Raw genomic sequence first — 17,420 nt, forward strand, 5'->3', positions numbered from 1 at the left:
AGCGATGGCGGCGCGACGGCGGTGCACTTTTCGCGCGGTGCTGGAAACCCTTCAGATTTCATCTTTATTCCTTTTTTCTTCTCTATCTCCCTTCTCCTTTAGCTTCTTTTTCGAAATTGCTCAGTAGCCCGGAAAATGCAATTGCACGAACGCATCCAATTCCGGATGACACGAAGGGACGTCACGCGACAGACGTTATGTAATGGTGTGTGTTGCGTAGATGCCTTATACCTACCTTCACATCCGAAATTCTGCGTCAAGTTCATAGAAATCTCATCAAACTATATATAAATATCGTTTACATCACAGAATTCCGCAGAATTATACCGGCAGGTTTTCTTGAAAGTACTTGTTCGAAACGCGCGCGATTCGACTTCCTCAATTTTGATTGGATGACATCCGTTCTCCCAGCCTGATGCAAACCTTCGCCGACAAGAACAAACTCCCTAGAATCGCTCGTTTGACAAGCGACAGCCAACCCTAACCTTTCACCTACTAAGAATCGCCGGGTCACAGCGCGTCCATATCCACTACGCATTGGTCATTCCGCCTGTCATGTTGGTAACATTTTTATGAAGTTGGCTACACTTATAAACTAGACGATTTGCAGTTTTCAAGCAAGTCCTTTTAAGACAACCTCTCGGTATAATATAGAAATGAATGTGTGATCTATGTTACATTCTTAAAACCGCGCTTCGCGCATTCATCAGCCCAACATTTTGTCTTCTGCTTTTCCGTTATCATTGTAGCAAACAATTGTCATATGGACGAAAAAATTCTAGGCATAAAGAGTGAAAATGCATCTATTAAGAAACTTTCAAGGTCTGCAAGTTTCTATTTAAAAATGAAAATCATTTCAACTCTTCGCATACCTGAGCAATAACTGCTGTGGTTTTTCAATGCGTTCATTCCTCTTGCAGTGAAGTGTAAGGCTTTCTTCATACTCGGCGTAAAGAAGTTTATTCAAGTCTTTGGCTATGCAAAACATTACGAACAGCTAGTATTTCTTGTTACTGAAAACACTTGTATCATTGAATTGGTCACTTTCGAAGCCGCAGGTATACTCCTTGGCCGTGATTACCGCTTTAATGTCCAATGATATTCATCGCACGGCTTATATGTATAAAGGTGCGCTGGCGAGAAATGCAAATTATTGTTGTAGCTAGAAAACAATATAATTACACAGTCATGAATAAACTCGCATAGCTGTTTCTCGACACTTTACAGCCTTGCCTTTGCAGTTACATAAAGATGCGTCTATACGGCGCACATGCATGAACCATGGCGCGGATAATAATCCCGTAGGAAGCGCGGAGAAACGTGGAGCGCGTGGGTGAGGAGGATCAGGGCGTTCATCCCCGGAGTCAGCAGCAGCTGAGAGTTACCTAATAAATCGTTGGTTAACGTTGTGTACCCGTGGTAAAAAATGCGGCCGGTTTCACCGAGGACGAACGAACGGATGGTCAAGAGTCCACAATCGGCCAAGTCTACTGAAATGACGCTATCTTCTAATTTATCCACGATTCATCATTCGGCGACAACAATTGCCGTCCGGCTGGGTTCGTTCCTGCCGGTTATGGCCTAGAAAAAGCTAACCAACAATGGGCCACTTCATCAGCTCACCGAACTCGCTGTGGAGAGGAGAGGAGAGGAGAGGAGAGGAGCTTGATCTCCGCGACCAGCTTCGCTTATTGCGTGAAAACTCGACGGTCCACGCCCCCATTATCCTCTCTGTCCCTGGTTAATCCTGCGTCGCGACGGCAGCAACCGAAACTGGCCGTACACACGTGCACACACATGCACACCACGCAGGTACAGTAAGTTGTACCACATTGAGAAACGGATAAGTCAAAAGGTCTTCCAGCCCTCCCTCGGACGACCTCCGTAAAAAGCCATAAAACGAGAAGTAAGCGGACGAGGCGCATATACGAGGGATTCATGTGTGGGTAAAAAAGTTTTCGTCCGTTGAAACAGTATCGTTTCATTCGACTTCACGTAATAATTCCGGCTGGGTTATCCCGGGGTAAGAACTGCAGTGAGGCTCTACTTGCATATCTGTGAATGATAGCCTCAGAGATTGTGCCGCACAAATTTTGTATTAAAAAACAAAAACTCCATTCTGCAAAACATTATTTCTATCAGAGATTATAGTCATTACATCAATTCTAAAATCAAAGAATTATTATTATAATATTATCGTATGGTTTGTCATCGTAGTAGGCTGCCTGGAAAAACCTGCAGAAATGTCATGAAACTGGATATTGAGGCTTGAATTGTTTGAAATTCCTAGGATTGCAAATTTAATTCTGGTGAGAAAGAAGCCAAAGGTCATCACGCATTTATTACGTAAAGCGAATGCACTTTTCCCTGCTGCAGGATATCAGCTCGCTCGCACGAAAAATGCCAGTCACCGCGATTTCCCATGAAAGAATGTCTCAATTCCAGAGGCAGAAATCCTCAAATAAATAACATTCCTTCCCCAGGCTGCCTGTGTCATCCCATTCTATCGACCCCTGCCCTGCTTATCCAAATCTCGCTTAAAACCGCGAACCCGTCAAATGGGTCTTAAATATCGCTCTGTTTGCTCCCGCCCCTGATGCTTCACTGCTGCACATTAATATATACAGCCGCCTATAGCTGTATCCCTGCAGGCACACAGTGCACGTGTTTGTTAGACCTGGGGTAAATACTTGTATTACGATTACGTCAACTTTCGCATGCGTCAATATGGGGCGTTGGACTGTTTCCTATCCGGGAGAAATTTTTTTTAATATTTTTTTTTCCACCGGAACGCCAGTTTTTTTTTTTTTTTTTGCGGACTAAGAAGCCTCCCCAAGTAAAAGCTTCTTAGCTGAATTACAGGGGCAGCTCGGAATCCTGTATTTCTTGTAAATTTTGCGTACAGTTCAAACATCTTCTCGTCAATAAAACAGCTCCAGAAGTTACAAGATTTGTTTACGTAACTTCCACAAAAAATACCGTACGCATACTACGATAGAACGCGATTTACTCAGATCCTACACTCAGCAAAGAAATACTTCTGGTTTTGTTTGATTGTGAGACAAAAAGGTTTTACTTTAACATGAACCTGTCGAATAATTCACTCGGAGTAAGCGAGAACATTTTATTTGATTCCATCCAAATTTATTTCAACGCGATAAATTTTTGTTTCGAGCGGGTGGATTTTTTAATAGGTTCAATATTCAGATAAAACTTTTATCTGGGTGTATAATACTCGGCGACTTCACAGTTCATTCGTGTGATTGCGCCGCTCCATTGAAGGGTTGATTTTTTTAAAAAACATAAGTGTTTCCAAAAACTGTAACAACTTTCACGCGTCATGTCCCGGATGTGTTTGAGGGAGAATTTTAATTACAAGCCTAGTCGAAGGCGGCAGGTTGAGTCGACACGTGGAACGAACGCATTCCGTAGACTCGCACCGGGACTCATTGATGCGTGAAACTGCGTGCGTGTGCGGATCGCGCAGCTCTGCAGGCGTGAGGAAAGTTATGTAGCTTCGCTGCGGTGGGTACATAAGAGCACAAGGGTCCAAGTCAATATATATTAAGATTCGCGCCACCCCATCTCGCCGACGCCCCCGAGGGCTGAGGGCCTCCACCCCCGCCCTCGCCTTCGTCCTTGCCCCCCAAGACCCGACACTCGCCTTGCACCCCGGACAACTTTCTGTTCAGGGTGCGGCGCGTTTTCCGCCGGCACGCCGCTGGAATTGCAATGATGGTACGATGGGAGATATTGCTGCCCGCCTTACAACCGGCCCGTCGTTTCATCCCTGTTGCTGCAGACAGGCTCGCCTGGCAGTCAGCTTGTGGAGAACCCGGCACACGATCTTCGTACATCTACTCACCCATCAGGGGTGGAGGAAACTTTATTAGCTTTATTTCTAACGGCAGTCCGCACCTATTATTGCTGACTGGCTCGCCAAAATAGGAAATATTGACCAACTGCTGGAGCCCCCTCCGTGGCAGTCCCGTAATTGTCGCGGGGAATACCTATGAAGAAAACTGCACAATGTGGCGAAGTTTTTTTTTTTGATACAGGACGTTTTTCTTTTTAATTATATCGATTTCATCGAGGCTGTTTCCGAGAACTCTGAGGGACGTGATTTTAGTACTTTTATTGAAAAACGGCTGCGATGCAGATTGGTATACAAGACGAAACAGCTTAACATGAAATGAACACGTTGCTGGTCGATTCATTCTATAGGAATTAGACAAAAAGGGGTTACTGTTGAAGTTTCAGAATACTTGGGGTGCTTGAGTGTTAGAAAATCAAATTTCCAAACTATGTAAAAGGAACACATTCCGAGACATAATCTCTTTTATTTTGTAGAAAATATCAATAGTGAGAAGTATTCTAATTATACAATTTAATATAATACAACATCCAATTTTATAAACGTGACAAATTCTCGTTACCCGGTATCAAAAGTCGTGAAGTAAGACCGCACGTACAACATTATACTATCGGAAGATCCAACAACACATACGGCAATGCAACGAAAAACTTCTACGTTCCAACGGCAATGAACAGCATGTCGGTAAATCTAGGAGACATCGTCAGCTACAACGCACTGAATACGAAACTACGAAGACAATACGCAGAAAAAGACGAGGAATAAAAAATGAAAACAATAAAACATAGCGTAGAACACACAAATAAACGCGACAATTCTACAGATAGGAATCGCCTCATATCGCAACCACGCACACAATACAAAAATAAAATATGACGACTCACACATCCAACAAGATGATAATCTCCCTCAAATAACCCTGATACTGTTATATCTCACTTGAATAAAAAAAAATATTATTATTATTATTATTTTTATACATTTTTACAAGTTTCTTTCCGCAACCACAATAATACACAGGAAAACACCAATCTTAAATTGAGAAGTATAGATTCTCGTAAGAAGTTCCGTTTTCAACTCAACGCGACTATTTGAAAAATTGGTATAGAAACCGATCAATTGCTTTTCTACTTCTTTCAAATATACGTGTATAGAAAATTGCCCGAATTAGATAAAACGGTTTTTGTTTGGATTTGGAAGCAACCTCAGTCCACGTCAAGGCCTTTGTTTCTGAATCCATGTATTGGAGACCAGCCGACCGCCCGATCATAACAACTCTCTAACGATCACCAACATCGATCGCACGACAACAATCGGTAATCCGATTTTGAACGACGAAACACAGCTCACATCAGATCACATTCTGTGTTCGGTGGTGAGCGAGTGCGGTTGTACGATCTGGAGCTACACTAGATTTGCTATCGGCGTTTACCATTCTATTCAATCCCGGCTATCTTTTTTGATTACCCTTGTTTTCAATTACTAGGTTTTCTTTCCCTTTCGACTGTGAGTTCAACGCGGATAATTTATCTTATTTCCATTTAGCTACCTTATTTCTGTCCACTTTCATTTAGTTTGAGAGCCCAGTTCTCTCTGTGGATTTGAGAGCCCAGTGCTTTCATTGAGAGATCTGTGCTCTCTGTGAGTGTCAAGAGACCAGTGCTCTTGATGCGTGTTATTACTTACACTAAAGCCTATCTTGCTATTATCATAATAAGTATTATCTTCACCATTCAATACAATGTACCTCCAGTATCGAGCGTTGTCGTACCAACACCGGAAACAAAGTTTATTTTCTACTCCAAACAGACAGCTTTATACGTCTCGATGAAATATTTATCCCTCTTGTACAATAGTTTCGGATTCTGCCTGCACATGTTTAATGTTCGGTATTTGGCAAGCTCATACCTGATTCAAGGGATAACGCAAATCATTTGTAGGTTTTTACGCATTTGCCGCATCGTTCGTAAGTAGTAGTCAAAAACCTATATCGTTTTACGTATCCGCGTGTTATTATATGAGCGATTCGGGGTGTCCCTGAGATCGTTTTCGTTTTGAGACTATATACCTATAGCTATATAAACCGTACCACGTCGTGTTCACTAACGCGGCAAATATGCCAGCTGCTGCCAGTGCTGTTGCTGGTTCTGCTGCTGCATTTGCGGTGAAAATTTGCATTTACAGTGTCGGGGTACAGGAGGAAATTGACTCGCTCTCTAGCGCGAAATGATTGTAGTTATATGTACATATTCTGGGTGAAAATGAACAAAGAAGAATAAAATATGCACGGCTTAGTTCGTGTTGACAGTGCAGGGATGGAAAATCTTACATGCGTCCATCTTTGATGTCACCATTCATGTGAATAACTCCTTGGATGCAGGGAAAATGGAATTGGAAATTAGGGCAACATATTTGTTTGCTGGGACAAAGTCTAATATCATTGTTTTCTCTAGAAAAAGTCCTCCATTAAATTATAGGATTCTTAGCTTGACTCTTAAGAGATTTCTCGCAACTGGTAACTTTTCTCCATTTAAATAAAATGTAAAAAAGCTTATCACGTATTCTAGGTTCTGCGCAGTATTTTCCAAAATAATAAGAAATATAGTCTCACATGGATGTAATCGTGAAGGTAATTCAATTATCTTGAAAAATAAAGATGGATTTTTTTACCATGCTTTGGAAAAAATCATTACCTTTTATACCCTTTGCTTCAAATGGCGGTCGAAGCCAAATTTTCCAGCTGTACGCAAGAAATTATGTGTGATTACGGACATTAAAATGAATGTGTCAACTGTGAAACGTTACTACACGGCTATTTTGGAAAATTATGCGAAGGAACTGAAATAAGCGTACCTTTTACCCGTTGTTAGAATGGAAAAGAGACACATGGAATGAGGCACCTCTTGGTGCTTGATTTGAAATGGTCTGAGGGGGAAAAAAATTTCAGTTCTTTGACGTATAAACAATTACAAATATTGGGATTAGGAAAGATGCTGTTTTTCAGGATGAACAGAACGAGCAATAGAAAGAAAAAAACAAATGTTTTGCTAAGCTTGCGAAATTTCAACTAATGGGGTAAAAATATTCGGGCTGTGAGAAATGGTTCCTTTTTTCTTCTTCGTGATGTAACATTTCTTCACGCCTTTCTTATAACGCACACACGACACGCGATTCCCTCTCAATTTTAACGAAGCGTACGCAAAAGTTATTTCGAAAACGGACGACCTGCCTGACTGCAACCGTGTTATGACAGAGTGAGGAAAAAAATTACCTTATCGTTTTAGTCCCTCGACACACCGGTCCCTGGTTATTCGCATTCACACTCGCTTCTAGCTATATGTAGATGTATACTGGACGCAGTTCAGGCTAGCGTGTATATATGTGCACGCCTCGAGGTATCCGCGAAAGCGAATAACTAGAGGAAGAAGGAGAAGAAGATAAGATGGAATTTACTTACTTTCTTCACTTCTTTTTTTCTGCAAGAGAGAAATATTTCAAATTCCTTTAACGTATTTTTAGTGCCGCAAGTTAAGGGCGTAAATTTAAAGCCGAGTTATTTCGGATCACAATAAAATGCGGGGAGGCTTAATATATATATATATATATATATATGTATACGTAGTACATACCTCTAATGCCTAACCTGATGTGCAGACCCATGGCTCACATATATTATATACGTACACCATATCTATGCTACGGGGAAGAAAAACTAATTTAACTTTATTGCGGCAAATTTTATATCGGTCGTAAAAAAACAATTATTTTCTTCTCTGTTATTTTGTTTCCATTTCTGCTTTCTTTCGAGAAATTTTTGCTACCTACAACGGAACTTACAAAAGTGGAAAAAGCCCGCGCCCGCGAATTTTTGCACTGGTCGCTGTAATAAACGTCGGCTCGAAAACTAAGCCCGCTATTTAATCATACCCGTCATTAACGTGCTCTGATTTATTTCAAAATCGAAACACTTTGCAATCCTCAGCTCTCGCCTTAATGGCATTTGAACAAAACTGTGAACCACGAGTTTGGAGTTTTTACCTTTTTAATATCCTCATCTTTACGCTCAACATTTTACTTTGAACACGCCTCGATTAAAATTTACTACCGATCTTCCGACCCTTAAAGTGTCGTGGGAATGCGAACGGAGAAAATTTTATTTTCTTTCCCTGCATGCACGGTGTTATAAAACATCAATAGCGTGTTGTCTTGAGTAGAGATGAAAAGAAACAAAAGTAAGAAATGGATATAAGAAATCGGGGCCACTTTTTCCAGAGCATAAATTTGAGAAAAGGCGTCGTTTAAGCCTATAAATATATCCTTAAAGTCCACAGGCAGGCATTTATCGTATAAGTATATTTACGCATACATGCACACCTTTCTGAAATTCCAGTCTAATTGTAACCAAAGTTTGTGGGTTTTCGAGCAAGGAGCTGCCCTTATTTATTGGCCACGTGTTACTCGACGTGTGTACACGCTTCGGATAGGCGACGTGTCGCGTGTCCCTGCGGTGTGAGTATGGGTACGGTAACGCTGGTCGTTTCTTGTTACAGTGGGTCGAAGAGTCGTTCACGAATTTCGAAAAGGGTATAAATTGGAGAAGCTACGTAGTCTGCGACGTGGCCTACAACAACGTTAACAACTGGCTATGGACACCGTTCATAGAGAGGGGACCAGCGAACCGGATGTACATAGAAGTGAAATTCACTATTCGAGACTGCTCGCTTTTTCCTGGTAACGCTCTCAGCTGCAAGGAAACCTTCAGTCTTCTCTATTACGAATTTGACGCAGCTACCAAAGAGCCACCGCCATGGGAACCGGACAGCTACAAACTCATTGGTAACTATACGCAAGTCATTCCTCTAATCATTTTCACCACCGATTCCTTGTAAAGGCGTCTACAATTTCGTCCAATCAAATGAACAAGCAGTTTTCCGCTATTCGTACTGTTTCAATTCAGAAATTGCCTTGTACTCTTAATGTTTCGAAATCACGCCTTGGAGCCGTATGAAATATCAAATGGGAAAAATAAGATTAAGAAAAACGAGCGCTATTCTATTTCCCTGAAAACTAGCTGGCCATATTAATTTGTGGTTTTATGAAAGCGTGATAGGGACAATAATTTCTTATAACACTGTAGAAAGTTGATCTTCGCATCTCTATTGTGGTTGTAAAAAAATATTGGCCTTTTTTCAAATGGCGCATGATCCTTCGAAAAACTGCTTACCTATTCAGCAGACCTAACCCTTATGTACAAGAACCAACTGCAGTTGTGCGGAATTCCGATAAAAGTTCATGTATTACTTGCCTGCCTGTTGGACAATCCATCAACCAATAAACTGCAATTGTGTAATGTAACGATTAAATCAAGCTGGTGCAGGCCTGTGTTTTATCCACAGGTCTTGAGTGTTTAAAAATCGATTTTGTACGAATGAATGTTAATTAACCTATTTCACCGTGATCCATCGTTAAGCTCTTACGAGCCTGTTTTAAAAGGCAACCTGTAATTTCCTCCTCCTCAGGTCGAATCGCCGCCGGAGAGGGTAGATTCAACACAAACACCCAGGAGATAATAAACACAGAAGTAAAGTCGATACCGGTAACGAAGAAGGGTGTATACTTCGCGTTCCGGGATCAGGGCGCCTGTATATCTATACTGGCAATAAAAGTCTACTACATTAGCTGCCCGGAAGTGAGCGTTAACTTTGCTCACTTCCCGGCAACGCCGACTGGAAGAGAAGTCAGTCAGATCGAGCAGTCGGTCGGTACCTGCGTTGCTAACGCGGTGAAAATCGATCAGCCGACTTTCCTCTGCAAAGGAGATGGGAAATGGTATCTCTCAGCGGGTGCCTGTCATTGCAAACCCGGTTATCAGGCCGACGTTGAGAAACAACAGTGCAGCGAGTGCCCTATTGGGAAATTCAAGTTCGAGGCTGGTTCTCAGAGCTGCGAACCGTGCCCGGCTCACAGCAAAGCTCCGGATTACGGATTCACAGAGTGTCGATGTGACGCCGGCTACTTCAGGGCTGGAAAGGACCCCAAGAACATGCCGTGCACTCGTAAGTATATCTCTCGACACAATTAGATTTAAAGGTGAAAGGGAATCCTGGTCACTTCGATGAAACATGCAAAAAAATGTATCTTTGCCGAGAACGGAGTTTCGAATCACTCGAAAGCAATCAAAACACAATTAACACGCGTGTTTTGAACCTACCTATGTTCGATTCTCATTGTTTGTACACTATCGTTTTCCTTAAGTTGCAACATTCTTTTCCAGTGTCATTCAAATTCACGTTAAATCCCTAAAAATCATTCGAGTGTTTCCGAAGTCCTTCGAATTTCCAGCCCCCTTCGTTAGCATATTTCTATTGAAAAATTACAACCGATCAATCGGGTGATAACCGCGAGTGCAAAATATAATTGTAACCTTCAACGTTCAAGTTTTGCGTTCATTTGTCAAGTTTCAAAATTTGACGAAATTATAGTTGATATTGTACGTACATCTTGATCAGCTCCTCCCATGCACTTTCCGAGCCAATGAACTTTGACACGGAAGGTACTAGCTAGCAAACTGTATACATATCGCAAACTAATCGATGATGGATATTGCTGATCCAATTAGTAGAGGCTAATTCGCAAATTCGACGAAGCTACTCTATCTGATCTGTACAATAGAGTTTCATCTGCTCAACGAAGCGACGGTAATAACGTTATTGGGCAATATTGTATCGTTGAAAATAAAATTGTACTAGTATTTTCGCTACAAAATCGTCAAGCCTTGTATAATATATAACACTTGTGACATATTTGTTTTGTCGAGCAAGATTTTTTTTTTTCATCTATTGTAAAAAACGGTGTATTCAATTCTCTGCAAGTCGACATCACTGGATAAATGTATAAGTGGTCTTTGAATATTTCTTGGAAATATTCTCTGAAACTCGTTGACAACGTTTACCATTAATAATTATCGGTTTGCTTTACGTGCCAAGTTTTTCACCGTAGCTCAGGTCATTAGAACCAAGGCTTTTAGAATGAGATCCTGCACTATGAGCGTTTTTCCTAACCTACGGCGGCGCTACTTCGCTAGGTACATAGTCTAACCCGAGCTTACGGCTGCCGTAGGCAAGGTAGTCAAGTGAGAAGTTCGTTTGATCTTGAATTTTGCCGACAACCGAGTATTTCAACAGCACAATCGATTCAAGTTTCCGCTTACATTTATCCTACCATCACCTTTTATACGGAATGCGTTATAACTTGCTGAATTTTTCACGGAACTACGAAGTTGCAGGTTCTTTTATAAACTTTGTTCCAGTAGAATAATTTGACCATGGGTTTGACCATCGAGGTACGAAGTAGTGTCCTACCTTCGAGTCACTTCACGAATCCAAAGACTAATTGAATCCGAATGAGTCAAGTATTTCCAACGAGGTCATTTGAGTTCACGTTCCTTCAAGTGAATTCCAAGTGTACATCTAACTTCAAGTTTGATCAACCCCTTAATTTTCAGTGATAATTAAAACTAGTTGCGAAAAAGTTTGTACATGAGCATCCAACAACATTGAAATGATTCTTGACTAAGCCTTACTTTGGTACTTGGTTGTCAGTAAACTCTTTAGTCCAAATTTCCGGTTCATTTGTCAGTTTAAAAGTATGAGACGGATAAAGATTGTCAGGGATATCACGGCGTGAAATTACGCGTATACGAGAGTTTATATCCCTAATCCGCGGTGCTAAAGGCACCTGCGTATACATATATGTTGTCACGTCGACATCCAGGCGAAGAGAATGAAAACGCCGTTCCGAATCAGTGTTTAATAATTTTCGTTTATCCTTATTTGACAGAACCCCCGTCAGCGCCGCAAAATCTGACAGTCAATTTTGTGGATCAATCTACGGTAATCCTCTCTTGGAACTCCCCACACGTGCAGGGTGAAAGGTCCGACACAACTTATAGAGTGGTTTGTGACGCCTGCAGCAACGGGGTCAAGTACATTCCAAACACCGTGAGTATCGGAAACTTTCAAGTACTTATCGTGGAAGTGGAAAAAGCTGTTGAATCTGTTTTTGTGTGTCATCTCACCCACAATATTCCAATGTACATTTTTATGTCTATATATAAAACATATCCAGACCATTACTGTTGAAAAAAAACCATTGAACCCACACTGACAGATATATTATGTTATACCTACCTTGCCCTACTACCAGAAAAGTTGGAAACGACCTTTTCTTCATCCATTGAATTAATTCAACAGAGTGCCTGACGAATTAAAAAAAAAAATCGCATGCACCAATATAGGCTAATGTGAAAAAACTTTTATGCCGCATGATAGGGACTTTTCAAATTTCGTAATAGCCGTGTTGTTGAACATCTTTTAACCCTTTCATATCTCGGCTGTTTTTCCGTGAAAGACACGACTTTCCGATTTCGAGGTCTTATTGTCAGATTATTCAAAGAAGGAATATTTAAATAATCAATACTTTTTATGCTGCATATTTTTTTAGACTTAGACAGTCGAGATTTTTTCAACATTTGTATAATATTGTAAAAAATTGTACGTTGGATATAAAAAAAGGTCCTTTTCTAGTTTGAGCAATCAGTTCTTGTGATTTTACTATTGAATTGTATACTCCAATCCGCCATTTCAATGATTATTTGAATAATGTAGTACATTAAAGATGTCATTAAAACAATATTTACTATTTATACATGTATAATATTGTTTTAAGACAAATCAGTACTGCTAATATATACTTAATAAAATCCCTAGTGAAGTACAAAATTTGTTTTAATGTCGAGTTACCTAAAATATAGCAACTTCCAAAAAAAAAAAAAAAATATAAAAAAAAACCCAAACAAACAAACATATCAACTAGATATTGTAGAAACAAGTTCATCTCTCCCGGTATTAATTTTATCATGGTATTCTCGGCTTCAACACAGGTGTGTACGGCCGGCGTATTATATAAAAATTCTTTCTTTCAATAATAGTCTTGCAGCTATTTCAAAATTGGAAATACTAGTACCTTTTACCCTTCTCGGCAGTAAAAAGGTATAAAAGTTCATTATCACGCTGTTATACTCGGAAAACAAATCCATCGTAATGACGAGGGGAAAGTGTAGCGGGGGCTAATGGCCGCCATTGGTCGATTAGTGGTCTACCTCGCAATTTCAGTCCCCGCGTTCAGTCGACGACCGGATCCGGTGAATTTCCAAATATTGGTTTTTTTTTAGCACTCTTCGTAGCAACAAAGCTGAATACCGGCGACATCTCCTATTTCAAAATATTCAACCGACCGTTTATTTCAAAGAAATTTTCCTGTCCTCTAAACGTTACAGTCCCACCATTGCATTCATGAATATCCAATCAGCTTTCGTAATAATTAAAGGGAACATAACATGATCTCCCCGAAATACTAATTTTATGAAATTCAAATTCCAAAACTAACAAATTTTCTCCCGTCTGTAGATTCAAATTGAAAGAATCAGAGTAATTTAGAATACTCGAAGGGTTGTTTCAACGATTCTCGAAAATTGAGCGACGCACTCTGTGTACTCTATCCTTGACGAGAATATACAAATTATCTGTCCGGGTAAGGCAATTGGTGATCTAGAAAATTATGGTTAATTATGAACAATTTTAATTCCTTCATTTTAGTCTACAAAAAGTTTCTTAGTTGGCTGAAACCGAATTTAATATCACATCTCCAAAACTCCGAATAGTGAGTTTTACTTCTTCAAAATAATGAAGCAAAATTCAAAAAATGACCTTACTCGTTGGGCAAAACTTTGTCCCACCGAACCGGCTCTGATGTCGTCAATTTCGCGAATTCAGAAATGTGAACTTTGTGAACATGTTCTTCAAGTAATACACTATTTATTCATGCAAATAAAGAGTTTTTGTCTTCTTCACCAATCGCACTGCCTCCACTCTTTTTTCGAACGCTAATGAGTGTTAAACCTTTTGAATAAACGAATGCATAATGGGAGAAAACCATGTTGATGATTACGATAATATAAGAATAAATTAAAATAGTTGGTCGAATGGGGAGAATAATCGCACACCGTGCTTATTGTTACAGGAGATATTCAACGACACGAAAGTGACGATCACTGGATTGAACGCAGTGACAACCTACCGGTTTCAAGTATTCGCCGAGAACGGTGTTTCCCCCTTGGCCGGCACGCCGGACTACGTCGACATAACCGTTACCACGGAGGCGAGCGTCCCGAGCCTAGTCAGCAACGTAAGGTTCACCAGCGTAAAAAGTACCGAGCTGAGCATAAGCTGGGACGCTCCTATCACCGAGATCGGTGGTGACAGTGATTTGGTGGAACGATACGAAGGTGAGTTACATTCAATTTTTACTTTACACTTCTCTTCGTCCGATTTTCACATTCAGAATCAACAAATAAATCCAATGATAAAAAAAATAACGAAATAAACACACGTAATAATGTTTCCAAGTTGCAAAAGCGCGGTCAATCGAACCAAATTACTTCTTCGAGTGATTAACCGTTAGTCGAAAAATCGATAACCATGGAGTATGACACGTGCGTCGCAATTAGCGGGTTTCTTTTAAATTGAACTTGATGGTGTAGTTTATATATGGAGTGTAGACATTCTTCAAGTAGAGTTGCCAAGTGGATAATTTATTATTAATTAAAATCTATTATTAGAAACAACCTCTGATCAATTTCATCCTTGGACTAGCAAGCGCTGCAGGATTGATGACTTTTACGGGAAATATTATATTCACGTGCTAGAGGAGCATAATATACAGTACCCGTCCTACCTGTATTCGATGCGAAAAACAGGCAAGAAAAAAAAACAGATGACTAAATTGTAAAGAGAGCAGAGTGATTTATACAACGCGAGCAAGTTTTACGCGATTTTTCATGCGTGTTTTCTGTTCACAAAGTACCCGTTTCGATGACGGTAAAGTGAGTCTGCAAATGCGTATACGCGGAGTACGGAAAAGATCACTTTTAACTACTAAGAATTAAAAGTGGTCTTCTCGTGACACACTTTTGTTATATAAAGAATCGTGTGCAACAAGGAGGCAACGGTCTTTTCGCAACGCATATTTGCAATATTCCGTATTCGTCTTCGGCTCGCACAAGCATATTCGCCTTCGCCTCCAGTGTGTGCTCACCTACGACTAACAACTATTGGAGTTAAAAGTGGCCTTTACTCCGCGCATGCGCATTCGCAGACTCACTCTGCGGTCATGGAGACGGGCATTTCGTTTACGGAAAACCCGCGTGATAAAACGTGTAAAACATACTCGCGTCATATAAAGGTATTTTTGTAACATCTACATGGGAAGTTAGACTTTGCGCACCGTAAAAGTATGCGCGAAGCGCCCGATCCCCCTACACTCCAAGAAGCGTTAGGTAATGTTGAAAACAGTTAGGTAATGTGCATTACGATACAGCTTTCGGAGATAAACCAACGCTATCGGATGTGATGAGTCGTGATTACGATCGCGTCCGCTGTGTTGCAGCAACGACCTTCGTTCAGGTTAGACTATCGCAGTTTCAATTTTATCGAGTCGAATTTCCCGTTACAGGTGTTGCAATAAATAGTATTCGATACGCGTGCGCGTATGTGATCCTCGCACTCGATTTTTGTACTTAGTGCACTCGTATCGTAATGTACTATTATCGTTACATTGGTGAGTCCCGACTGAATATATTGGCTTGCCAGATGGGTGCTGGTCACAGTTGCCGGACAGTGCGGTACTGTCGCTAAACTTGGCTAGGGTCATAAAAAGTTTGAATGCACGTTGGTATCTAAATCGTGTGCTGACGCACAACAAATCACATTGCAAATTTAAGCTCGGCTCGAAAAGCCCGAGTTTTCTTTCTTATCACACAATACAGTATTAAAGCTCACTTACAATTAGGTATGATTTGAAGCGATTTGAAAGAACGAAGTCTGTCCTTATAAGATTGACGCGCACGGACAATATACTTATCAGGCGTTCGCGAACAATACAGGAAAAGAAAATAGAAAAATAAGAGAAAGTCAAGAAGGAAGAGAAAAGGGATCGGAAAATAGTTACCGATAATCAAGCATAACTTTTCTCACACTTCCTCTCTCTGTTGTGTTAGTTAGACCACAGGGTATTCGTATCTTTCTATACGTACATTACACCAAACACCTTTCGCTAGGTATCACATCGGGCTGCACGAATATGCGTAGGATAGAGCTAGTATCACGAAGTCAAAGGTGAGACTGGAAACTTATTAGATTCGTGTACGTGCATCCTCGATTCTTTTCTAACTCTCCGTACCCGTCTAAATTGATGGACACTTCCGAGAACGGTACGATAAGTTTTCTTTTATTTTTTGTATTTTATTTTTTTTGTTTCTTACTGTTGATGATTTTATTAAACACAACCGTTCTACGCAGGCTTGAACTCCACGACGCATCTAGTGATTTATCACCACGTTGAAGATGTAATACCGTTAAACAAATCGTATCTCGCACTATGTTATTCCAGCGCATAAATATTGTCCCATAATGCACATTGGGAAGTTCACTAAACCGATTTACCGAGGAGCTGCGATTTGTTACATGAAGAATTAGCTCACAAATAGCTTTTGGTTTGTGTCTTTTTTTAAATGTTTCCGCCACACTGTAGGTGACAATTTAACGGAGATATTAATTTTTTTACATATACAATATATATACCGTACACTATACAACAAATTGCAAAAATGAAATGAAGCGAAACACCCTTCGTAAATCCATTGTTATTTTATCGGCCATTATGAACGTTTGCTGTCTGCATTTGTCTTGTTGAAACGACGAGGTATCGATTTCCATCCGCCGTGTTTCTTACTCGATGAGCAGACGATGATGAACGTCTTCAGTAATTCAAGTTAGATTTATCCGCGATCGACATGAAAAATAAGTAGCTTTCAGAAAAGTTCTCAATATGATTAAGCACTGGAAAAAGATTTCCCGAAAGCCCAAGGCAAGTGCCAATACAAAGCAAATATTGCTTAGCAGCCGTCGGCCTTGTCCGTCTTACGCGGCTTTTCATTAAAAGTTAGAATATAAAATGTAAACAAATATTCTATAACTGTGCTCTGAAGAGACAAATTTCTTAATACATTGCTGAGCAGCTGTTGAAATTACGTCCAATTGAAAACGAATCTGCAACTTCTTTAGTTCGGGGTTTGAAAATGATTACAAATATTTTTTACCGAATTCGTCGAAAAAATTGCGACATTCTAGATGTAGAATTTAAAAATCTACAGATATTACGCAGGGTGTAACGATTGGAACCATTGAAAATCGTATTTAAGGGTATAGAATAAACATTATGTTGGATTACATTGCATTTATTAGTAACCAGGATTCAGATATATTTATACTTTATACTGGTAGCAGAACCGACATAAAGACAAACCAAATTTAAGATAAACTTAACATAAAATATTTTTAACATTTATCAACAAACAAGCAGTGTGCATGTACATGTATCTATGACGATTGAGGGTCAAAGCTTGGACGGGTAAATATTTTGACTGACC

At 40.2% G+C, this 17,420-nt stretch overlaps 1 protein-coding gene across 12 annotated transcripts in view; it reads left to right on the forward strand.

Moving 5' to 3' along the window:
- Window positions 1-17,420, forward strand: part of Eph (Eph receptor tyrosine kinase) — a 167,863-nt gene that overhangs the window by 120,904 nt on the left and 29,539 nt on the right. For all 12 annotated transcript variants that reach the window (XM_046630807.2, XM_069136936.1, XM_069136939.1 and 9 more), the window contains exons 4-7: window positions 8,425-8,710; window positions 9,394-9,930; window positions 11,714-11,874; window positions 13,955-14,219. In XM_046630807.2, coding sequence (XP_046486763.1) covers window positions 8,425-8,710; window positions 9,394-9,930; window positions 11,714-11,874; window positions 13,955-14,219 — 1,249 coding nt within the window. The remainder of the gene's footprint in view (window positions 1-8,424; window positions 8,711-9,393; window positions 9,931-11,713; window positions 11,875-13,954; window positions 14,220-17,420) is intronic.

This window comes from Neodiprion pinetum, chromosome 6 (assembly GCF_021155775.2).
Source record: "Neodiprion pinetum isolate iyNeoPine1 chromosome 6, iyNeoPine1.2, whole genome shotgun sequence".
Classification (NCBI taxonomy): domain Eukaryota; kingdom Metazoa; phylum Arthropoda; class Insecta; order Hymenoptera; family Diprionidae; genus Neodiprion; species Neodiprion pinetum.